Source organism: Sphaeramia orbicularis, chromosome 5 (genome assembly GCF_902148855.1).
Source record: "Sphaeramia orbicularis chromosome 5, fSphaOr1.1, whole genome shotgun sequence".
NCBI lineage: Eukaryota > Metazoa > Chordata > Actinopteri > Kurtiformes > Apogonidae > Sphaeramia > Sphaeramia orbicularis.
In genome coordinates this window covers 43,555,242-43,580,708 of record NC_043961.1, presented here as the reverse complement: position 1 = coordinate 43,580,708, position 25,467 = coordinate 43,555,242, and the positions used below count along the sequence as shown (strand labels likewise).

Sequence of the window (25,467 nt, the reverse complement as noted above, 5' to 3'; positions counted from 1 at the left end):
ACGTCCACCTTTCAGCCACTCTGTGTCTGTGTTCATAGTAAATCCATGAGGAGGAAGAGGAGGGAAGAAGCTCACAAACTTCCACAAGTTTCTAATGAGATTTTCTACAACGTGTCAGTCAATCTGAAGTCGCTGTTCAACACAACAAAGGAAGATGGAGGAGAAGGAGAAGCAACGAGTTGGGACCAGGAGGAGGAAGACCAGCCTCCGCCATCATCTGTAGTTTTAGACCAGAACCAGGATGAGTCTGGATTCAAGTTCTGCTTCTTTGGAAATGATACAGAGATGCAGAGTAAAGAGACCGGTAGGAAAAAAAAAAAGATTAAAAAATGAAAATGAAATGAAGATTAAAGAGGAAATGAAAATTAAAAATGAAATGTGGAATAAAGATTAAAGATGAAAAAAGTTTAAAGATTGAACAAGATTAAAGATTAAAACAGTTAAAAATGAAATAGAGTAACTAGAAGCACTCGGAGAGAGCAGACCTCCGCCAAGGCTGATCAGTGGCCCCCCCACGCCAAGGAGGTTATGTTTTTGCCAGGGTTTGTTTGTTTGTCTGTCTGTCTGTTTGTCTGTCCGTTAGTGTGCAACATAACTCAAAAAGTTATGGACAGATTTTGATGAAATTTTCAGGGTTTGTTGGAAATGGGCCCCCCCGTGGGCCTCTCCACCCTCAATCACCACCAAAATTTAATCATTTCTTCCTTATCCCATTTCCAACAAACCCTGAAAATTTCATCAAAATCTGTCCGTAACTTTTTGAGTTATGTTGCACACTAACAGACAGACAAACAGACAGACAAACAAACAAACAAACCCTGGCAAAAACATAACCTCCTTGGCGGAGGTAATAATGAAAAAGATCAAAAATGAAAATGATATAAAGATAAAAGCTGAAATAAAGACTAAAATTCAATAAAGATTAAAGATGAAACTAGAAGCACTCGGAGAGCGCAGACCTCCGCCAAAGCTGATCAGTGGGCCCCCCCACCCCCGATCACCACCAAAATTTAATCATTTCTTCCTTATCCCATTTCCAACAAACCCTGAAAATTTCATCCAAATCTGTCCATAACTTTTTGAGTTATGTTGCACACTAACGATCAGTGCCCCCCCACCCCCGATCACCACCAAAATTTAATCATTTCTTCCTTATCCCATTTCCAACAAACCCTGAAAATTTCATCCAAATCTGTCCATAACTTTTTGAGTTATGTTGCACACTAACGATCAGTGGCCCCCCCCGTGGGCCCCCCCACCCCCGATCACCACCAAAATTTAATCATTTCTTCCTTATCCCATTTCCAACAAACCCTGAAAATTTCATCCAAATCTGTCCATAACTTTTTGAGTTATGTTGCACACTAACGGACAGACAAACAAACAAACAGACAAACAAACAAACAAACAAACCCTGGCAAAAACATAACCTCCTTGGCGGAGGTAAGATTAAAGATGAAGTAAAGATTAAAGATGAAATAAAGATTCTAGATTATTCATAAAGATGGAATTCAAGCAGGTTGGGTTTGAAATAAAAACATCACATTTTACAATATTTCAAGTAATTTCTTTTGGTTAAATGTTTAATTCAAAGTGACCTGTGCAGTTTTTAATGTGAGAGGATGAGTTTTTACATTTAAATTTGGATTTGTTGGAATTTTACCATTTAAACAAAACAGACATTTAAAAAAAAAAAAAAATTGGTGCAATTTTTCAATCTGTTCAATCAGTTTTATTTGAATATTTCTCATAGAAAAGTACAAAGTGGAGATCATCCAAGCCCCAAAGACATCCTGGCTACAAGAGCTGTGTTACCATGACAGCAGCTCAGAAGAGGAGGAGGAGGAGGAGGATGAAGAGCAGATACCCACAGCAGTGAAAACCATAGAGTAAGAACATTTATACACAAGGATGTTGATTTATTAGTTGGTTATTATTTATTGAAAAAAACAAACATAAAATCAGCGTGACTTTGCGTGTAACATGAATGAACATGTAGATTCATGTTGGTTTAATGAAACTAAACACATGGACATGAACCAGGAACCAAAGGGTTAAAACCAGAGCATTTATGGGAACACGAATGGGTCAAAGGAGATGTATTAATTCAATATGGACATTTATTGGTAATACCATATAGCGGTAGATGTGTGGACATAACCTACTAACCTTAACCTGCTAACCATATCCTACTACCCTAACCTACTAACCCTAACCTACTAACATTGACCTACTAACACTAACCATAACCTACTAACCCTAACCTTAAAGCTGCGTATGACTTTCACCACCAATTTTTCATCAAAACAGTAAAACCCCAGTCATAGCCTTAAGTATTACAAATCCATAAATCACGCAATTGCAGTAGCAAGAGGCAATAAAGCTGTTTCCGTGTTTGTTGCCACTGTGGCCATAATGCAGCTGCATGGAGCTCCACTTCCCACAATGCACATTGCGACGAATTTTCTGAAAATACCCGAGTGACCTACCGGCTCTGTTTGTAAACAAATGGATTGTTTATGGTGGAGTACTTTTCGAAATTGTTCACCATGAGGGAAGAGATTCAGGTGCATAATCACGGAAAGACTTGTAGATTTGTGATAGTTAGGCTATGACTCAGGTTTTACAGATTTGATGAAAAATGGGTAACGAAAGTCATGCACAGCTTTAACCTACTAACCCTAGCCATAACCTACGAACACTAACTGTAACCCACTAACCCTAACCTAGTAACTAGTGTTGATGTACTTGAGTCGAGACCATTTTCTGCTGTCTCGGCCTCATCTCAGACTTGACCCTTCAAGGACTCGGTCTTGTCTCGGATCACAGTGGGAGGAGAAGAACTCGTAATTTAAGAGGAAGTCCTCGAAACCAACAGATTTCCGTTCCATTTCAGCCGCTGGTGTAGTCCAGGGTATACCTGCTTGTTTTGCAGTCAGCATTGTGTATACCTGCTTACCCCGATGCACACCAGTTAGTGAGTGTTTGTATCCAGACCGATGGAGAGGAGCAGTCTGACAGGGCCGAACCGGCTCCGCTCCAGCTCTGCTCCGGCTGCCAGATCCCACCGTCCGTCCCAGGCTAGGCTTGGCTAAACGTAGTGCTAAGCTAACTTTACTTCAGAGCCAAGCCGCGCTGTGCTAACCGTGACCGTGTGTGTGTGCCAGGTGAGGATGTGAGCCATGGGTCAAGGGATGATTTGAGTCTCCAGACAATGTCTACGCATGCGCGACTCAAATTGTCCGGAGACTCAAATCGTCCCTTGACACTGACCACCTCTGGAACCTGATCGGACACCTCAGGTACCAGTGCCACCCCAGTTGATTGACAGGTCACCACCTGTCTCATTGAAAGATGCGTGATTATTGGAAATGCGAATGAGAAAGGCAGAATAAACGTCTTTCTACTTGATGATGATTAATATCAACGGCCAACTAACTTACAAGTTTAATCAAAGAAAGTATACAAGGACCTGGTTGCAGAGCCATGGGGCTGCCTCCTCTGTGAGTTCTAGACAGTGCAGTGTGAAATCTGCAGAAAGCAAATCTGTCTGAAATATACTGTAGTATGAGCAATGGTTAGAAACCCAGTACTGGGTTGAGACGGTAAATCACTGTTGATGTGTTGTAAATGCATATATTTTTGTTTATTGTTAACTAAATATTGTTGATTTGTAACATATTGTTTTGTTGAATGATTTAAATGAACATGTACAAAGCAAAGCATTCCTTGCAAAAATGATGATATTCAATATTTGTAGTGATATTTATATATATCTAATGAAGACTGCTCCTATAAACAATTCCCAGTCTAGCTTAGTCTGTAGGCCTAACTGTTGTTAACTGGTATGATATTAAATCATAGTGAAGAAAACTGACTTGTGTTTATGGTCTTGGTCTCGACTCCTCAAAGACTTGATCTCAGTCTCTCCTGCATTTGAAAACAGACAGACTCGGTCCCAACCCTTCAGAGACTCAGGATGTATTCACACCTACCACGTTTGGTCTGTTTAAAACGGACCAGAGTTTGTTTCCCCAGAAAGTCCGGACTTTTTTTTAGGTGTGAATACAAACATGCGAACTCTGATTCAAACCAAACAAGCGGACCGAGACCACCTAGAAGAGGTGGTCTCGGTCCGCTTCCAAACGGACTCTGGGCCGGTTCACTTCTGGTGTGAATATAACCAACCTCGAACCGAACCAAACCAAGGAATCTTGCACCTTTTTGTGTTTGACGAGCCACCGTAGCCGCTGGAAGTAGCCAAGATTTACAGGTGGTCAGAGCTAACAGCAGCAGCTATGAGCTGTGGACAGACGTAGAGCAATGAGGAAATTGAATCTGCCATTGACATTTGGTCAGATGCCCGTATTATGAAACTGGCTCTGACTGAGCTTTTCTTGAGTGTTAACATTATTTTCGAAAATTTGTGTCTGTAAAAAAACCATTTTTGTTCCAAAAATGATAACTGTATGTAAGAGTACCACTATTATTTTCATCAACACCGGCCGTCTCTGATTCACCCCGCCCCAGACTTTTCTGTCCAATGCTAGCGCAGTTCGTCACATGCGTGCTTTGTGTTCATGCATTTTGGTCCACTTGCAAAAAGTGCAATGTGAATGCCATTCGACCCAAATGAAAAAAATAAAGTACACATTTGATCTGAATCAAATAAGCGGACCAAAGGACTTTTCAGGTGTGAATACACCCTCAGTCTTGACTCGGTCTCGACGTAGGCAGTCTTTTCCCCATCACTACTACTAACCCTAGCCATAACCCACTAATCCTAACCTACTAACCATAACCCATACCTACCAGCATAATCCTAACCTACTAAACATAACCTACTAACCCTAATCATAACCTATTAACACTAACCCTAATCATAACCTCCTAACCCTAACCCTGCCCAGTTTTCCTCCAGTCATACCAGATAAATACAGATGTTGATGAACCTGATGAAGTTTACTCCTTTATTTCTATTCAAATCATAGAAATTAATCTAATTTACAAGCACGGTTAAACCGGTGAAATACAGCAGTAAGCGCAGGGGAAAAAATGCATTGTAAAGGAGATTAAAGAAAGGTTAAAAACGGTCAAAAAAACAGTGTTTACGAGAAGGGAAAGAAACTCCTGTAGGACTGACCCCCACCTGTAGGTATCATTAGACGGAAAAAATCATTTGATTGAAATAATGAATGGATCGGTTGAGTCAATTGTTCTGAAGTGAATATGTTTGTTTTCAGTAACAAGGCTCCGTTGAACAAAAACCTTTTCTTCTTCTTCTCTGAAGATGACAGACTGTCAGGTAGGAAACCAACAAGTGATGGTTAGGGTTGGGGGGTTGTAGGGGCTGATGGTGTGTGTGTGTGTGGGGGGGGGTTTAAACATTACGCTCCTTCTCTAAACACTGTTTCCCTCATCCTCAGAAGGTCCAAGTTTGTTCTTTTGTCCATATTCGCTGGACGAGTCGAGGGAAAACTGGGAGGAGACGAGGACTGAACTGAGACAAGTAAAACCTCCAACACATTCAGCTATTCAATGAATATATGTGTTGACTTCAGGAGACTTTTACATGTATTCATTTACACGACACTCTGACTCACTCATAGAGTCAAGTAAATGCACTTTTTTGTCCTTTCTGTTGAATTAATACTGGGGCTCTCACTTTTGGTGGCCCGTTGCCATGGAAACATTTTTTCTTTGAATTCAACAGGTTCACAATGAACTTGTCGTGAATATTCATCAAGTTTACTTAAGCAAGGGTTCAATAACAGTTTGTTGATCGTATTTCAGGAACATTCAGGTGTGTGTTTGACTTTTCCAAATACTGGCTTAAGGTTAACCCTAATGATGCCTAAGTTTGGGTAATCGCTAACATTATTGATGTTGAAATTAGGGTTAACCCTAACCCTAATGATGCTCAAGTTGTGATTAACCCTAATGATGTTGAAGTTAGGGTTAACCCTAACCCTAGTGATGCTGAAGTTGGGATTAACCCCAACATTAATAATGCTGAAGTTTGGGTTAAACCCCAAAATTAATGATGCTGAAGGTGGGGTTAACCCTAACATTAATGATGCTGAAGTTCAACTCAGAAACATGTTACATTGGTATAGTCTCAACAATGATATCTAGTAAAGACCTGGTGGGAAAAGTCACTTGGACTCATGTTTGTTGTCTTTCCCTTTTATTTTTATTTCTTCAGGAGTATCGCAAGAAGCACAAAGATGCTCGCAGGAAGCTGAAGTCGTCCCAGAAGAACTGAAGCAATGAAACATCCTGAGCTCAGCCTCAGTATCAATGAAAAAAATCATGAACTGATAATAATAATGAACCCTAACCCAGTGAAATGAAACTGTTATTTGGATAGTTGGCCATGTTCTATGGACTTTCCATTTAAAGGTTCTGTATAGTGAGTCATAAGAGTATGATGAAATGAATGTTTATATTCAGCAAAACTTTATTTTTTTTCCCCAAAGGTTTGATAAACTTCTGTTTAACTTCTGTTTTACAGTAAGTGCAATTCTGCAACTGATTTTTGTTCATGGATAGTTTTTTTTTTTGGGGGGGGGTCAGATTATATTAAATAATAAAACAAATGTAATTACTCTGATTTTCCAAACCTTAATGTGATGAATTAAATGGACGCTTCTCTGGGCCTAATGATGTTCATTTAAATGGGTTAAATAAAGGTCATTTATATATATATTTTATTCTAATCAGGATAAAATGGGCTTTAGGAGAAGATCATATAATATCTGAGGTGTATTCAGTCGTTTTTTTGGTTCGACTTTTATTTGAGTCTTATTTAGAAAAAAACGGATGAATCGACTGTTCCTCTGACTCCACCCGAGGGCGGAGAGTCTACAACATTCCTTTATATTAACCCAGAACCAGCAGATGATACCATAACCACAACAGGGTCACAGACTCCTGGCCGGATACCAGAGACCAGAACCACAACGGTCCCAGATACCGGACAGACGGGGCTCGGCTCGTTTCGCTTCCTCGGTAAAACGATGAGGTTTTTGGGGTTCATTTGGGTTCTCCTGGTGGTGGTTGAGCGGTTCGCGGAGCTCGGTTCTGTTGGCCCGGGTCACCCAGCCAGAGGAGGACGCATGGTGGAGGATGGAGCTGGTTCTCCGGCCGCCACGGGACACTCTACCGGACACCCTACCAGACACCCCTTGGGACGTCGGGCTTTGAATCGAGCCGAGGTTCCAGGGCCCGCGGGTCTGAAGCGAGGGATGAGAGAAGCTAAGGCTGGGGGAGTGAAGAGGAGAGTCCCGCTGTCCCCCAGGGGGATGGATGATCCGAGTGGGTACTTCACCACCCCACGGACCGGCCACTACAGTGCCACCACGATGCGTAACTCGTCCGCTGGGTCCGGGCTCCTGAACCCGCTGTTCCCGGTGTCGGACGGGTCCTACTGGGCTTACACCGTGATGCTGCTGGCGCTCGTGCTGTTCTCGACCGGCGTCGTGGGAAACCTCGCGCTCATGTGCATCGTGTGGCACAACCTGTACCTGAAGAGTGCGTGGAACTGCATTCTGGCGGGGCTCGCGCTCTGGAACTTCGTGGTGGTGTTCTTCTGCCTTCCCATGGTGGTGTTCCATCAGCTGACTTCCACCAGACCCCTGGGGGAGCTGTCCTGTGGGCTGGTGCCCTACCTGGAGGTAAAGGATTGCAGTCAAGTGGGCCACACTTTAAAAATCTATGCTATATATTACGGTATAGTTTTTTAAAAAAAAAAGGAACGCTTGATAATGAAAAATTTAAACCTTTATAAAATCATTTAAAATAATTTTCTTAAGAGGTCACAGAATAATTCCAATGGAGTATTGTTCAGACAGATGAATACTATGAGTCTGATGCATTGTAAAATAATTAATGATTTAAAAAAAATTACTGTCAAAATTATTAATAATTTAAAGGCAAAGAAATGATATCAATCAAATAACTTTCAAAACTTTGAGCCCTTATAAAATCTTTTCCTTAAAGGGTCACAGAATAATTCCAATGGATTATAGTTCAGATTGATGAGTATTATGAGTCAGATGAATTTTGAAGATTTACTATCTAAATTATTAATAATTTAATAAATGATTTTATAAGGGTTAAAAGTTTAGAAAATTACTTTATATTGATTATTTCATGGACTTTGCCTTTAAATTATTAATAATTTTGACAGTAAATTTGAAAGTGCACCAGACTCATAGTATTCATCTGTCTGAACAATAATCCATTGGAACTATTCTGTGACCTCTTAAGGAAATTATTTTGTAAGGGTTAAAAAAAGATTTTTAATGGATTTTTAAAGTGTGGCCCACTTGACTGCAGTGGTAAAGGGGGGATGGGGGGTATCTAGCTATCTTTCACAGATCTATCATATAAATGTCTATCTATTATGTATGTGGGTGTGGGTGGTGGGGTGGTGGTGGGGTCCTTCACTGACTGGGGGCTGATTCTTCTTTTGCCCAATAACACTGGTCCTTTGTCCAAGGACAGAACAGTGTCTGTGAATGATGAACTTACAGTAACACTGAAAAACTAAACAGTTCATCACGGTATGAAGACTTTATTTGCTTTATCCATCCATCCATTTTCTTCCGCTTTATCCGGGGCCGGGTCGCGGGGGCAACAGTCTAAGCAGAGATGCCCAGACTTCCCTCTCCCCAGACACCTCCTCCAGCTCTTCTGGGGGGACCCCGAGGCGTTCCCAGGCCAGCCAAGAGACATAGTCTCTCCAACTTGTCCTGGGTCTTCCCCGAGGTCTCCTCCCAGTGGGACATGCCCGGAACACCTCCCCTGGGAGGCGTCCGGGAGGCATCCGAAACAGATGCCCGAGCCACCTCAGCTGGCCCCTCTTGACGTGGAGGAGCAGCGGCTCTACTCCGAGCTCCTCCCTGGTGACTGAGCTCCTCACCCTATCCCTAAGGGTGCGCCCAGCCACCCGACGGAGGAAACTCATTTCGACCACTTGTATCCGGGATCTTGTCCTTTCGGTCATGACCCAAAGGTCATGACCATAGGTGAGGATAGGAACGCAGATTGACCGGTAAATCGAGAGCTTCGCCTCTCGGCTCAGCTCCTTCTTCACCACAACAGACCGGTACAGCGACTGCATCACTGCAGACGCTGCACCGATCCGTCTGTCAATCTCACGCTCCATCCTTCCCTCACTCATGAACAAGACCCCAAGATACTTAAACTCCTCCACTTGGGGCAAAGACTCCCCACCGACCCGGAGAGGGCAGACCACCTTTTTCCGGTCGAGAACCATGGCCTCGGATTTGGAGGTGCTGATCCTCATCCCGCTTGCTTCACACTCGGCTGCAAACTGCCCCAGGGCACGCTGAAGGTCCAGGTTCGATGAGGCCAACAGGACAACGTCGTCTGCGAAAAGCAGAGATGAAATCCTGTGGTCCCCAAACCGGACCCCCTCCGGCCCCTGGCTGCGCCTAGAAATTCTGTCCATAAAAATTATGAACAGAACCGGTGACAAAGGGCAGCCCTGCCGGAGTCCAACGTGCACCTGGAACAGGTCTGACTTACTGCCGGCAATGCGAACCAGGCTCCTGCTTCGGTCATACAAGGACCGGACTGGCCTTTGCAAAGGGCCCCAGACCCCATACTCCTGAAGCACCCCCCACAGGATATCACGAGGGACACGGTCAAACGCCTTCTCCAGATCCACAAAACACATGTGGACTGGTTGGGCGAACTCCCATGAACCCTCGAGTACCCAATGGAGAGTATAGAGCTGGTCCAGCGTTCCGCGACCGGGACGAAAACCGCATTGTTCATCCTGGATCCGAGGTTCGACTATCGGTCGGATCCTCCTCTCCAGTACCCTGGAATAGACTTTCCCAGGGAGGCTGAGGAGTGTGATCCCCCTATAGTTGGAGCACATCCTCCGGTCCCCCTTCTTAAAAAGGGGGACCACCACCCCGGTCTGCCAATCCAAAGGTACTGTCCCCGACTGCCACGCGATGTTACAGAGACGTGTCAACCAAGACAGTCCCTGCACATCCAGAGACTTAAGGTACTCAGGGCGAATCTCATCCACCCCCGGTGCCCTGCCACTGAGGAGCTTGCCAACCACCTCAGTGACTTCAGCTTGGGTTATTTGCTTTATTAGAAGAATAAATGAGAGATGAGTATTTATTTCTGCTCTATGATATTTAAAAATAACCTGAAATTATTACCATGCTTTTGACAAATTAGATGCCAGATGTTCTGCTAAAGTAGAACTGGGTAATTTTATGATTTTAGATCATGATGGATCTCTTTAGAGGGATTGAACAAATTATGTTAATCATTTTAATTAGTAGTATTAGTCAAGTTTAATCTAAATTTAACTTGATATTTTTTTAGCATGCTTAATTTTGCCTAAATCCATTTTCAACTTGTTTCTGCACATTTTTATTTTCTGACTTTGAGAGTTTGTGTATTATTTTGCTGCTGAAGAAGACAATAATGTTGAAGAATTACTGTCTGTCAACTACAGGTCCACAGTTCCAATGTGCAGTGAGTTTAATTTTATACAGATGTTCTAGAGTGTTGTTAAAACTAGCACACTGACCCATAGGGAACCATGGGTTCTAGATCCTGGACTTCATCATTGTCAATACCAAGGGCGGGATACGAAAATGGGGGGTGTTTTTAAAGTCCACATCCAGACTCTGAAGAGCAATATCCCAGGGACCACATTCCAACAGTGTGGGGTAGCATCCCAGTCCCCCAGCACAGATATTTGTTGTGTATTCATGTACGCCGTACCCCATTTGTCCAGCAGTTACTGCCAAAGCATTCAAATGATTCTGGGGATAGCAACAGGATTGTAAGGATATTGTTTTCCAAAATTGCTAATATCGCCTTAAATACTGGTCCTATCAACTTGCTGCTTTGGCTAGTCTCTTCCTTGACCAAAAATACACATGTATGCCAAACTGCAGTAGTCAGCTCTTTCCAGATTTTGTGTGATGCCAGAAACACATACAGAGTCCACTTCCCTTTTACAATTTAAGATGCTAAAACTGAAGATGTTAAAAGTTAAGTGTAAACATTTTTTTACAAGTTTGGCCTTCTTAGTCTGTGTTTATTAATGGAAATACCGCAGCTGTTTATGCATGAACATATGGACTAGTGTTGACGTCAGTCCTAAAAGGTGCAAAAATTAATTTCTACTTTGTCAGCAAGAACAAAAGCCATCACACAGCCTATACCTCCAGAACCTGCAGAATGCTAGTGGAGCACTTGTTTTTTTGTATTATTTCTCGGTTTTGTAACTTGCCTACATTTTCTGTCATCATGCTGGAGGGGCATCTATGGAATCAGCCACTCATGAACGCTAGATCCGTCACTAATAAAATGGATAAATTAAAGTTGTAGGTTTCAACAAATGACACTGTCAAGGAGAGTTGCATTGTGCTGGTCCTAGAATTCGGGTAGATACATACAGGTAGGGGGTAGGTGTATTTCAGACCAGCCTCCAACAGACTTCCACATGATCATTGGTCATGGTGGAATGGTACTTTGACTTAATAGTCTTCATGGGGGAAAGCTGACCCCTGTCCAGTTAATAGAGATTTGAGTTCCCTCACATTTCTCTTTCTCAGTCTTTTCGGAGGGAAGTCGATGTCATTTTTTATCAACAGTTCAATTAATTTCCCTTCATTGGAGTATTAATGATAGCTCTATCTTTAACAAAGCATTTGTTTTCCTGCTTTGAGACACACACATATACACACACGCACACAGCACTGACACCCACTGACCTAAGGACAGCTGCAGGACATTATGGCATTGTTGACGGGCTGATGCTGAAGGACCAGCAGGCTGGGGTCTCGGGAAACATTTTCAACCAGTACCTGTCTCAGTCCAGTGTCCTACCGTCCCTGAGGTCCAATAACCCCAGCACCCAAAATATCCAGTCAGCTGCCTTAATGACTACCTGCCTGTAGCACTAACACAAGCTTTTATTGCATGACATTGGGTTCTCATTATTGTGAGATTACAAACTCATCCTCATGAAAAGTTATTTCATTATATAAACACCAAAAACAGACTGAGAAAAAAATCTGTGCTGAGCACCTAAAAAAGGGCCATCCTCCCAGCAGTTTGTCTTTCAACAGACCCTTCCTTCAGACATGAGGGATTGGATGTTGTCAGCCCTTGGAACATCTGCTTACATTGGACCAGGGGAGGTCTCTCAAGCAGTAAATGATGAACAGTGCTTCCAGTTCACTCAGGCTGTTTTCAGACTGGCCAGCTGGGTGTCAGAGCCAGTTCCCACACCAGTTATACTGGGAACCAAAGTGCTTGCCCGTGAATGTCCTGTGTTCACACCATTATGCAAGCATGTCATCGACAGACGGCATTGCTTCACTACCAAAAAGAAAAAGGGAGATATTGTATTACTACTGTTTGTCCCTTGACACTTACTGTAGATGTAGTAGGACTGATGCATGATGGGATAGATTGTAGGAGAAAAAACGCATGTCTCTAATACCCCTTTTCCACCCAAAAGAACCTGGTGTTAGTTTGGTGCTGGTGCTAGAACTGGTGTTAGTTTGGTGCTGGTGCAAGAACTGGTTCCAAACTGGTGCCTCCAAAGAACCAGTTTGCTTTTCCCTAGGCCAAGAGCCAAGTTAGAGCCGCATCATTACATCACCGTAAAACATGATCACATGACTGGGTCTGGTGCGGGAGACGCTCGCCCAGAAGCAAGCGCTGCTCTTGTGTTTACAAATCTATATTGCTATCCACAGGCAAAAAACACAAATATTCACTCTGTGGTATGTCATAAACATAAATATGTGGGTTTCTATATTACATACGTACAAACGTAATGCAAGGATAGTCTGTAAACAGATAATTAGTGAGTTCAGCAGAACAGGATTGTTACCTAAGTTTATGTGAGACAGGAAAACATGGACAAATTAACTTTATGCATTTCAAATGGATTTATTCACACTGAAGTAAAAAAAAAAAAAAAGGCTCAAATAAAAAATTCTTTAAAAGAAACCCCCCTTCTTGGCTTGTTGCCGATAGAGTAAGGTCTTTTGGTGTCTGTCAGGATTGGTCAAAACATTTACATATGCAACTAATTCCCAGTATTTGATTATCGTATATAAATATGTAACTTTTCCCAGAAAATGTAAAGTACGTCCCAGAATGTTCAGAAATTTCCACTCACATACTTCTTTTGTACACCATGTTTTCTGAAACTTTCCATGAGCTCACGTTTTTTCTGCCCGCCCTGTTTTGTAACTTTCCATAAACTCACATGTTCTTTCTATGGCTACACGTGTTCTTTCTTTGGAAAAAATCAACTACTCTGTTACAATTATCACATTAAACTGAAATTTAACTCCTGGCATGCAAATGAATACTTTTGAATATAAATTGAACTACTTTGATTAAAACACTGGTTTCTAATACTTTTGACTAAAATACGGATTTCTGACACCACACCACTTGAACAGCAGAGCCATCTCCTTGCCTCATGTCAAGTTTAAACCATTGACTACAAAGGACCGTTTCCAAGCTCTGGGGTTTGTCATTAAATTTCAGTAAACTTGTAATCACAAGATCCCGACATGCAAGATATCTCACAGTCATTTGGGTTTGAGCTGTTATAGTTGGAGGTTTGGAGATGTGGGATATGTAGGACATCCATAGTTCTTTTGAGGAACACTGTCATCTTCATAGAAGTGAGACTGCCATGAAATAGGATCGGGTGAGGAAATGGCCCAGCTTTGGTTTGGAAAGTAGGGTTTAGCTTCAGGCTTGTTGATGTTCATATCATATCTTATCATCAGGGCTTTGCAGTGCTTCTGCTTGATCACTAGCATCATCTTATGTGGGTTTAATCTCCTGTACCTTGGCTTGAGTCCACTGGAGTCAAATCCAAATCCAAGTGCTTCTGCTTCGATGATAGCTGCACCTATCTTCTTATATTTAAGCGTAATTTTTGATGCCTTCAACAGTCGGGCTTTGGCTGCTCCTGCTTTCGCTCTTACCTCAGCTGCTGCAGACCCAGTCGATGAGCTTGCCTGACTGTGATGAAGAATGTGAGACACAGTCTCACATTCTGTGTCTTAAATGAAGAGGCATCCTCTGCCATGGTACAGTCTGGAGGTGGATGTTGAAATACTGCTTTGATGGCCGCTGTACTGTATGCAAAGACATTATCTGCCAGCCTGCACTGTGTTGTCTTTCCCACTAGGAAGCCTTGGTTTGACTGTACTGTTCTTGCTATAGCTGCGGTGTGTCACTTGACAGCCAGATAAACTTTATTCCCTAATATCAAGACTCTGAAGTCAGTTGTCTCTTTGTCCACAGGTTTAATGATATTTATAGGGAGGGTCAAACCAAAACATACAATAACAGTCTAATTACACATGTGCTTGCCTTCAACACATATGCATACATAGTTCAATTTAACAATAACTTTGTCTTCATTGCCACAGTCTTCAGTGTATTTTTTTCTTTTAACTCAAAATACTCTTAAAATCACAACCTGTAAATAAGAACAACAAAGACATAGACATGTACATACCCATGATGCAACACTGGACTGAGACAAAGTGCAGATATCCCTATATGTCCACCATCAACTTAAACTTCACTCTGAAACATGCTTGCTCACTTCCTTATACTAGTCCAGCATTTCCGCTGGTAAGGTTTTGCCACGGCAAAATCCTTGCTGCCACACCATACATTTCATACAAAAAAATCATCACCGTCGCATTACACTTATTATACATATGTATAATATATATTAGGCCAGGACAAACGTCCTGCCCCCTCAGATGAAAGTTTGCAAAGCTTCAGGAGGTAGGGAAAAGGTAAATGAGCGTTAAGTTTTATTTTCATTTCAGCCGATGTAATGGTCCGCACCACCCCATACCCCCATAGTATTGTAAGTAGGACAGAAACCAGCCGAGCCCTGCCCCCTGCCCCCTGCCACACCCTCACCCCACCCCCCGAATGACCAACCAGCCGAAACATGCGTGTGTACTCCTGCCCCCCAGATTACACACCACCATAAAAACAGATCAATTCCACAGGAAACACTGAAGTCACATGACACTCTCTTAAAATTACCGCAACCCAATACAAAAAACATCTATAAACATTGTACAGATTGTGCTTCAGAAATTTAACTTATGAAGTTATTCAAGACAAAACACAAACGGTTGTTTCTTCTCATTCCTTTCTCATACTTTTAAAGTTTAATGGATCAGCAGAGCCATTCCAGATGGCATTTTAACAACTGTAGGGACTGATTCATTTTCTTGAGATAATGAGATTAATTTACTTGTAATCACAAGAAAACAAGCATTGCTGTCAGAAAATAACTACTTTTAGAGGATATTTCATAAACTAACTGTGTATATGCAGTATGTCTGATCTTTCTCTGCCTGTTCACTCCCTCGTCCTTCTGTCTGTCAGGTGACCTCTCAGGGCGTGGCCACTTTCAGCCTCTGTGCGCTGAGTATTGATCGTTTCCATGCTGCCACCGATCCCGGGCGACTGCAGATGCTGAAGGTGGAGCCATGTCAGTCCATCCTGTCCAAGCTGAGTGTGATCTGGTTGGGCTCACTGGTGTTGGCAGCTCCAGAGTTGCTGCTGTATCAGCTAATGCAGGAGCCGGTCAGCCTTCCGCCTGCATCCAGTGATCCGGGCTTCCACCCAGCCGCCTTCAGAGCCAGAGAAGACTTATTGGTGGTAGACATCTGTGTCAGCGAGCCATCGGTGGCACTACCAGAGGGCGTCCTGTCAGTGGTGCTGACCTACCAAGAGGCCCGTATGTGGTGGATGTTTGGCTGCTACCTGTGCCTGCCACTGCTCTTCACACTGGCATGTGACATGGTGACAAGGCAGGTATTGTCCCAGCAAGCATTGCAGAAACCAGCTGATGACAAGCCTGGTAGCAGAAGCTCCTCCTCTTCTGCATCATCCTCAACAACAAAGAGGAAGCAGTACAGTCGTGAGCACTGGATGCGCTCTACCATCATGGCGCTCACCATTTTGTACGTGGCCTGCAACCTGCCTGAGATTGTGTGTAACATTGCTCTGTCGTACATCTCGGTGCCAGTGCCTGACATGTTTCCTGTGGCAGCGCTACCCGCCGTCAGTCTGATCAGTCAGTTCCTGCTGTTTGTGCGTTGTTCGGTGACGCCAGTGCTGCTGCTGTGTGTTTGCCGTTCACTGGGTCAGGCCTTCATGGACTGTTGTTGCTGCTGCTGTGACGAATGTTTCTCCGACACAACCTCCTCATCTGCCTCCACCACTGCCACCCCCACCATCTCCAAACTCCCCTCCCCCCTCTGCCCCCCTCCCCCCAGTGAGGAGACTATGACGAGCATGTCAAGAGAAACAAACGTCGCTTTTGGGACACCATGCTGAGGTGTCTTTTTAAGGGATTATTTTCACTTTATCACTACAACAATTTGTTTAGAGCTTCATCCTCATTTCATCACTAACAAAGCTACCTTTCATAGTCTCAGCATGTTAAAGCTAATTTTTTGCAACAATGATTATACATTTCATAACCTGGAGATAAAAATCTTGTTTTGATGAAACCATCAAAAATTGGAACTCTAGCATAAGTCCAGTCATTTGTTAAAGTTGTTTTGTGTGCGTTACTGGCAAAAGCACTACAAATTTCCCTTAATTTCCACCAGGAGCAGAAGCAACACATCACAACTCCAGCACTGTTTAACTCTGTCCTCTGCAGAGCATCAGTCTCCACTGGGAGCATTTCACTGGTCTCACTGACCTTTTTGTAACTCCCTCCCTACAACAGCTACTGCTCAATCCTACGTTAGGAACTGTAACAGGGCACAGGAGCTCTGGTAAACTTTCAGAACAAGTGATGGATAAAGCATGTGTGATTGGTGTTCATAGACATAAACGTTTATGTATTTAGTTATTTTGTGTGAGCCAGTGATTGTCTGCTGGGCTTTTCATCAACTTTTTATCACAAGTATAAATTGTGATTTAACTGAACACTAGCTGAAGGTGTGGGTCATAGGGGCAGCATGTTTTCCAGCTCCTCCAGGGAGATACTGAGATCAGAGATATAACCCATCCAGTGTGCCCTGGATCTGCTTCAGCGTCTTTCCCCAGGTGGACTTATCTAAAACACCTCATCAGGGATTCATCCAGGAGGTGTCCTAAAGACTTGTCCTGACCACATCAACTCCCACCCTGTCAATGACGGTGTTTACATGTACACTGACATCCCAGTCATGAGGCGCACCCTGATTTGATGATACTTTCAATTCAAATTCAGGATACAGTTACATGACACACAAACAACTAGATACCCATACCCTGTTTACATGATGGTAACTAGTTTGTGGTTACTCATTAGTGCTGTTGTTTGTGCAAGTACCTGAGCATTTTTGTGGCATTTTAGTAGCTGCTACGTAACTACAAAGTTATTGTGACTCTAGAACATGAGACCACTTTGGTTTACAGCAGATTTGTGCTATTAAATGACAACATTGTGTGGTGCAGGTGTTTGACTGGTATTCATGCACTGTCAATGGGACATGAGATCAGCCAGTAAACATGTCCTCCAGTTGTTATTCTGTCACTGTCACCATGTAGGACAAGGAGGATGAAGATATGCAACCATGACTGACAGCAGAGGGTCATCATGATGGAACTGGTTGACTGGTTTTAATGTTAATCTCATAGATTGAACTCTTCACCCTGCAGAGGACAGTCATATCTGGAACTTTTATTGGTGATATTGTTTTTTTGGTCATTAGCTACACCTTGTACATGAATAAGCAACCCATCCAGACCTGAACCACTGATAAACAGGGCCTGTATTCCTAAAGATTCTGAGAATCCTCTCACAGAGCTCCTAACTTTATCTAAAAATTCCTACAAGGAGTCTTGGCTTAGGAGTGATTCCAGAACACTCTCAGAGAACTCTGAGCAAGGAATGGACAGAAATTCCTATCTTAGTGAGGAGGTGTGGTTGACCCCATTGCTAGGTATGAGTCATCATTTCAAAAGCTGTGATTGGTTGATCCTAAAAACTAGAAAAAACTATACTTTTGGTGATAATGGCCGAGGGATTGACCCTCAAATCGATAAACTTAATCATAGAATCTAATCTTATGAGGACTGTGTAATTGTAAATAATATTTCACATCAAAGAAAATATCTGTTCAATGAATAGTAAGCTATACTTTCAAATTATCCAACAAAATGTGTGAAAAAACTCAGGCCCACTTGCACGGTATTCACATAGTGATAGTTATATTTATTTGATCATATTAATTGGCACACTGTAAAAAAAAAAAAAATCTGTAATTTAACAGAATTTTTACTGTTTATTTTACAGATTTTTCCTGTATTTTTAAGATACAGGAGAATATCTATGAAATGACAAAAAAAGACTGTGATTTTACATGTCAAATGTAAAATAGCACAAAAAAACTAACTGTGAATAACCATAAAATTTCCATTTTTTTAAGACTTTTTTTCCACAGAAAAATACAGTTAAAATACATTTACAAATGTATCGTAATTTCACAAATATTTATTTTCTATTCATGAGATTAAACTGTTAATTTAAAGTTTAATACTGTAAAAAAAAATAATAATAAAATGGGAAAAAATTACTGACAATTAACCGTAAAAGAAGTATTTGTTCTGTAAGTTTAACAAGACTTGCTTGTTAATTGACAAATATCTTGTGTAATTACGGGAGGTTTCACAACAAAAATGTTGAATAAATGTATTTTTGTGAATGTATAACATGTATAAGCACTGTCCAAATACAGTTTTTATCAGTGGATCGTAAAACTTTGTCTCAATGAAAATTATTTTTATATATATATATATATATATATATATATATATATATATATATATATATATATATAGGTAATTAGATTTTTTTAATACATGTAAATATTCTTTATCAAACATTAAAAAGTCAAAAAATATGCAAAATCTCATGTAAAGTTAGGGCAAAAAACTGTATTTTAGTTATGGAAAATTACTGTATTTTTATGAGATGGTTATTTTCCTTTATTTAACAGTATTTTTTGGCACCCCTGCTGCCAGAATAATAAAAACAATTTTGATTTTTTTTTTTTTTTTTTTTTTACAGTGCAATCTGTAGCATTTAATTAATTCACTGTCATCCAGTGTTTGGAGAATATCCCTCCTGCCTCTTTCATCAGCCATTTTGTCCTCTGCTTAGGGAACTCCTAAGCCCCATAAAAGTCCTCTTCCCTGCTCTTAACAGATCTCACCTTAGGAGCTGTCTTAAGGGCTAGGATTCTTTAGGAATAGCTTTTATCTTTACAAGGATCTACTCTTCATTTTCAGGGGAAATTCTAAGAAAACATCATGATTCTAAGAATTTTCTTAGAATTTGGCCACTAGGAGCAACTCTTTGCACTAAGAATCTTTAGGAATCTGGGCCCAGATGTTTAGCCAAACAATCCACTTAGGACACATTGACATTACATAGTCATTCATTAACATATATTTGTATATGTTACAGTTTTTATTGTATGGTTTACATGATCTATGATGGAACCTGTAGGTCTGACAGCAGATATATTTCAGGTTTAGAGGAGGGGGTTGTTGTCTGAAGGCAAAAAACGGTCATAGCTGAACGCCGGTGTTTACATTACTTTTTACATAAAGGCTGACAGAGGTTCCTTGCTGACCGTGGACACAACACTGTGTAAAATTAAAATGTGTGTATTTTAGTACCTGTTTTATGAAGGGATTTTTCCATTGATTCATATTACAGTAACTAAATGATTTATCAGATACTACCTAAATACAATATTTTCAAGGAAAGAATATAAAATTTCTTAAACAATATTTGTAAAACATTAAGTAGCATATCTGTAAACAGAAAGTGCTGCAGCTACTTTCATACTGTGGCCTTAATGAGTAATAATAATAATAATCCTTAATATTCCCTGGTGGAAACAACCTCTGAATAGAGCGATCAACTCTGGAGGAAGAACTACATCTTTGGAAATCATGAGGAAGACGTCTTTGAAATAGTGCATACATTTGTCTGAGTGAATCCACTCTTTATTTTCAGAATTTGTTTCATTCAGAGAACAGTCAAGGTCAAGAAGAGTTTTTGCTTCTGTTACTTATATCCCATTGGTGCCTTTTTCCAATCCTGTAGAAAACACAAACCAGCTGGAGGCCAGTGCCCATAGGAGGTACCATGTTTAAGTCCAACATCCACTTAGATACACATATCTTAGGGCCAGATGATTAAAGAATGATTATTAATACAAGATATGTTTTTACATCACAATATAAACTTGACATTGACATATTGTGATAATTTGAAGATTAGCAGCTGTGATTTACTGTGATGCAAGATTGTATAAAATTAGTTATTATTGTCATTATTGTTATGCACCAGGAACGTTTTAGTCTTTGGAGTTGATTATACCCCAGCCCACCCCAGATGACAGGCAGGGGTATTAGTAAGCTCCGCCTACTTTATTTTTTTCATGATTATATTGTCAAATAAAATAAAGTGTTCCATGTTTTGTTTTGCGTAACTTTACTGCTGAGTTACTGAGTTCATATCATTGTGTGATTACTGAGTCAGCAATCATATTATTATTGTTCTCACTGTGTTATTATTATTGTTTTTATTGTTATTATTCCACTTTTCATATGTTATTTGCTGTCTAACTACTTCTGCATACTTTGTGCTATTAAAACTTTTCAAACATAAAAATATGCAGTTCATTAATCACATTTATGCTTGTATTCAACTTTTTCCCATTGAAATGAAGGAGACAGTCCTTTATTACCCCTACTTTAAAATTCAACAAATTTTAACTTTTCTACTTTTGAATTCTGATCAACTTCAAGTCTCTTTCAACTTAAATTTTTCATTTTTCCCTTTTGCATTTCTACTTTTTTGCCTCTTCAGCTTCTCCAACTTTTTTCACTTTGACATGTCATTGTGTCTGTCACTTTGACTTATAACCACTTCAAGTTCTTCAACTTTATATTTCTACTTTGACAGTGATCTGTGATCCATTTCAGCTTCTTCAACCTCATTTCTTCATTTTAATGATATAAGCTATTCTCAGTGTTCAAATATCTAGAGATTGATGAGGTACAGCATTGAACCTCATCTGTCACAAATATACTATTGCAGGCAGGACGACAGGTCAGCTTAGAGGTGGTTTCATCATCATCCTCCAAAAATCAAGATTAGGTACCAAGCCCCAAATCTTAACACAAGGGTAGCTGACCTAAGAAAAGTCCTGGGGAACTCAACTACCTCCTGCTTGCCTAGGCTTAGAACAAAGTACCAGACCAGTCTCTACTGGAGGACCTGAACACTGCACCACTACCATCACTAAGACCAATCAGCAGATGAATGCAACGGGACAGGGCATTGCCCCAGACTGTAAGGCCAGGAGCATCAACCTGTGCATTGCCTGGATTGGATGACTCAACGCCATACACATGGATACTGGAGTGCCTAAAGCTGTATAACATCAACAGGACGCTAAGAGAGTTCATCCAGCACTCGATAAGGTTATAGCCCAGTGTTTTTCAACCTTGGGGTCGGGACCCCATATGGGGTCGCCTAGAATTCAAATAGGTTCACCTGAAATTTCTTGTAATTGATTAAAAATAATAATAATAATAATAATAATAATAATAAAAATATATGGTGAGTTGAAAGAGACAATCACAATACATAAACGACATGACAAACTGAAGCGCTGTGGTACTGTTTATCTTTCAAATGTTCATTGTGGCCAGTTTAAGATGCTGCAGCTCTTTAATAATTCATAGTTTGAGTTACTGTTTTTTCAGTATTAATTTGCAGCCTTGCAAGCTGGACAAACTGTACATATCCTGACCAAGGAAAATAAAATTCTTACTTTGTGCAGTAATCTCAACCTGGCTTTTCTGTCTCTATCCATAATAATATACATTATATAGCCTAAATGTCGTCTAAAATAAACATTTTTTTGAAATATAGTATAGCAAACTATTACACGGTCAAGGACAAATTAATTTTAGCAAAAAAAAAAAAAAAAGTGTCCATTTTGAATGACTGGGATTGCCAGAAATTTGTGATGTTAAAATGGGGTCATGAGCCAAAACAGGTTGGGAACCACTGCTACAGCCCTTTTACACAGCACTTCTGTAACGGGAATATTTAGCCTTTATTCCGGAACAATGTCTGTGTAAACGAAATGATGGGATCATTTGGTTGCACCTTGTAGCACCTGTGGAAAAGGAATTCATTCATTCATTCATTTTCTGAACCCGCTTTATCCTCACGAGGGTCTTGAGGGTTGCTGCAGCCTATCCCAGCTACCAATGGGAAAAGGCAGGGTACACCCTGGACATGTTGCCAATTCATCACAGGGCTGATATATAGAGACATAATCACTCTCACATTCACACCTATGGGCAATTTAGATTAACCAATTAACCTATCAGTGCATGTCTTTGGATGGTGGGAGGAAGCTGGAGTACCTGGAGAGAACCCAACGCAAACATGGAGAGAACATGCAAACTCCGCGCAGAAAGGTCCCACCCCCATCGACTGGTGTTGGAGTCAAACCCAGGACCTTCTTGCTGTGAGCCACGAGTGCTAGAAAAGGAATTGATCAAGTTAAAAAAATGGTTTGATGTAAATAAGTTATCACTTAATGGAGACAAAACAAAGTTTATGGTTTTTGGTGGTGTTAGGGCAAATTGTGATGTATAAAATAGAAAATCAATGGAATAGAAATTGCAAGGGTGTATGCAACGAAATTGTTAGGAGTGACAATCAACTTTGTTGGAAACCACAAATAGAATATATCAAATGTAAAATGTCCAAGGCTGTTGCAGTTCTTTATAAAACTAGAGATTTGTTAAACAAGAAATGTTTGCATATTGTGTTGTTCCTTTGTAATGCCAAATATGTCATACTGTGTGGAAATTTGGGGCAGTGTGTATAAAACTAACATAAACTCCAAAAAAAAAAAGCTGTTGGAGTAATCAATAAAGCTGGTTATCTTCAATCAAGTAATCCATTTTTGCAGGATCTGGTATATTAAAATTTTCTGATATTGTATATTTAAAAACAATGGAAATTATTTTTTGTAATAAGAACAAAAGTCTTCTTGTTTGTATTAAAAAAAAAAAAAGTTAAGAGAAGGAAATTATAACTTAAGAGGGTTGTTTGTGTTTCAAACATGTAAAGTAAGAACAAATGTTATATATCGCTGTGTTTCTATTATGGGTGTCAAATTGTGGATTCAATTGAATGATGAAGTGAAAGTGTGTAGCTCGTTGTCGAGTTTTAAAAAAGCTTTAATTTGTCAAATTCCCAAGGGCTATGAGAGTAAAATAATCTCTAAGCAACTTAAGAAACTGAATGCAGACTAATTTGTGATAATGTCTTATTTGCTGCAAATTTAGGTAATTCAAAAGATGGGAGTAGGAGAAGCATAAATAAGCCTCTGGCTTCAGTATACACTTTACAAACAAAGGAAAAACTTTGTCAGTTACCAGTTGTGTAAAGTGTATATTTCTTATATGTATGTGTTTTGTACATGACTGAAATAAATATTCATTCATTCATTCATTCACCTTTCTCGCAGTTTTGTAATGCCTCTAGAGGTAGTAACAGGGCCGTGATAAAGGTGAAATCATGATTCCAGAATCCTATGTAAAAAGAACACCTCTCATTCTGCAACCAAGGTGTGACGTTATTATGACGTATTGCCTGTGTGACCCCTGCGTCAGGGGGATTTAAAAATGAGCGTGGGCTGAGTACAGTAATCAAACATGTCAGCGCAACCACAAAGATGTTGAACTGGGGAGACACCGAGACCCGCAAGCTGTTGTCACTTCGGGCGGAGGACTCTAACCCCATGCTAAGATTTGTGTAACAGTGAAAGCCCCTTTGATTCTGGAATGCAGGTCTGCCGTGTAAAAGTCCAGCCTGTCTCACTTCTCTTACTCCTTTTGCTTGGCTGTGTATATCAGTCAATGGTGGCAAAAACCATCTCAAGTTTTTCTGGGATCTCTGTGTAAAAGTGGCTTGTGGAACAATTCTGGGGGCTGACTCAAAGCCAGCTGACCAGGGGCTCATTTCTGCACTGGCTCATTAAATCGTTAAGCCCAGCGCAACGCAAAATGCATGAAACTGACACATTTTGCGTTGCACTGGGCTTAACGATTTCCACACTCAAACAGGTGGGTTCACTATTTAACCATTGCTGTTGGATGACTTTATGCAGCTCCTGGCATAGAAATTCAAGAAGCTCAGCAATGTTCAATGGCTTGTGACCATCCATCATCCTTCAGAACAGGGGTGGGCAATTCATTTTCTTATGGGGCCTCATGAGAAACTTTGACAGTTGTTAAAGCTGGGTGCGAGATGTTTTCCTGGAGTAGTTTTTACTATATTGCTTAAAATCCCCTTCACACCCCGATTACAACCAATTAATTAAATGCTCTAATACACACAAACACAAAAAAGATTAAAGCTGCAAGCAGCATTGGGCGGGACCTCGCACCGGGCGTTCCGCCTCCCCCGCGATCTGCGTCCCGGGAATGTCCACACCTCAGCTCCACTCACACCTCTCCGTCCCCATACCAGTTCCCACCCTTTAGTTTCTGTCCTCCTTACATCTGTACAGAACACCAGCGACCCTCTGCTGAAACCACCATCACCTTTAAAATGACACTTTTATTTTGGAAACCCTACTGTGTGTATGTGCATTTGTTTTGTATGTGAGAGAAAGAATCAGTTTGAAAAATGAATTGAAATTGTATAAATAATTGAGCATTAAAGTGATGATTTCTCACATTTAAGGCTTTTATTTTGAAAAAACCCTATTGTGTGAGCATGTGTGTCTGTGAGAAAGAGTACTTTTGAATGAAGAAACATTGCACAAACAGTTGAGTGTTTGGTCATAAAAATGAAAAGAAGTTATGTAATAGAAATTTTGTATTATTGGTAATTAGGGTTTTATTTAGAAAAAATGTACTCAGTGTACTTTTGAATGTGTGCAAAATTTCCAATATCCAAAATACAATCCATTAAACCTGTTTTAAAATGGAGAAAGAAGAAAAAAAAAAAAAAAGTTTGGATTGTCTGGGATTTGAACTTGGGTCCTCTTGTTTCATAGGCAGCTACATGAACCACTGCACTAAGGACAGACACATATATCTGTGCACCAGGAAGAGTTTTATAGGGACTTTGTCATTGTTAAAAGTGAAAGTAAACATAGTCTTCAAAAAATCGCCATTATTCCATAACCGTAGGTCGGATCTGAAAAATTCTTTCACTTTTGGATTCTGCAGACTTGTGGGAATTTAATGAGGTATAACTTTTTATTCAAAGGTCTGAAATGACTAAGCAGTAATTGCAGAAACGTATAGTAACTTTCAAAGGCAGATTGCCAA

The 25,467-nt window shown here is 40.6% G+C and overlaps 2 protein-coding genes across 3 annotated transcripts in view; both read left to right on the top strand.

The window, feature by feature from the left end:
* Positions 1 to 6,658, top strand: part of nol8 (nucleolar protein 8) — a 42,139-nt gene extending 35,481 nt beyond the window's left edge. For both annotated transcript variants that reach the window (XM_030133492.1, XM_030133493.1), the window contains 5 exons: positions 39 to 304; positions 1,754 to 1,889; positions 5,244 to 5,305; positions 5,427 to 5,509; positions 6,206 to 6,658. In XM_030133492.1, coding sequence (XP_029989352.1) covers positions 39 to 304; positions 1,754 to 1,889; positions 5,244 to 5,305; positions 5,427 to 5,509; positions 6,206 to 6,265 — 607 coding nt within the window. In that variant the 3' untranslated portion in view covers positions 6,266 to 6,658. The remainder of the gene's footprint in view (positions 1 to 38; positions 305 to 1,753; positions 1,890 to 5,243; positions 5,306 to 5,426; positions 5,510 to 6,205) is intronic.
* Positions 6,659 to 6,821: 163 nt separating this feature from the next.
* Positions 6,822 to 18,216, top strand: gpr37l1a (G protein-coupled receptor 37 like 1a). The gene is made up of 2 exons (XM_030133498.1): positions 6,822 to 7,676; positions 15,463 to 18,216. Exons 1-2 carry the CDS (start codon positions 7,020 to 7,022, stop codon positions 16,417 to 16,419), a joined length of 1,614 nt encoding a protein of 537 aa, XP_029989358.1. The 5' UTR covers positions 6,822 to 7,019; the 3' UTR covers positions 16,420 to 18,216.
* Positions 18,217 to 25,467: the final 7,251 nt, after the last annotated feature.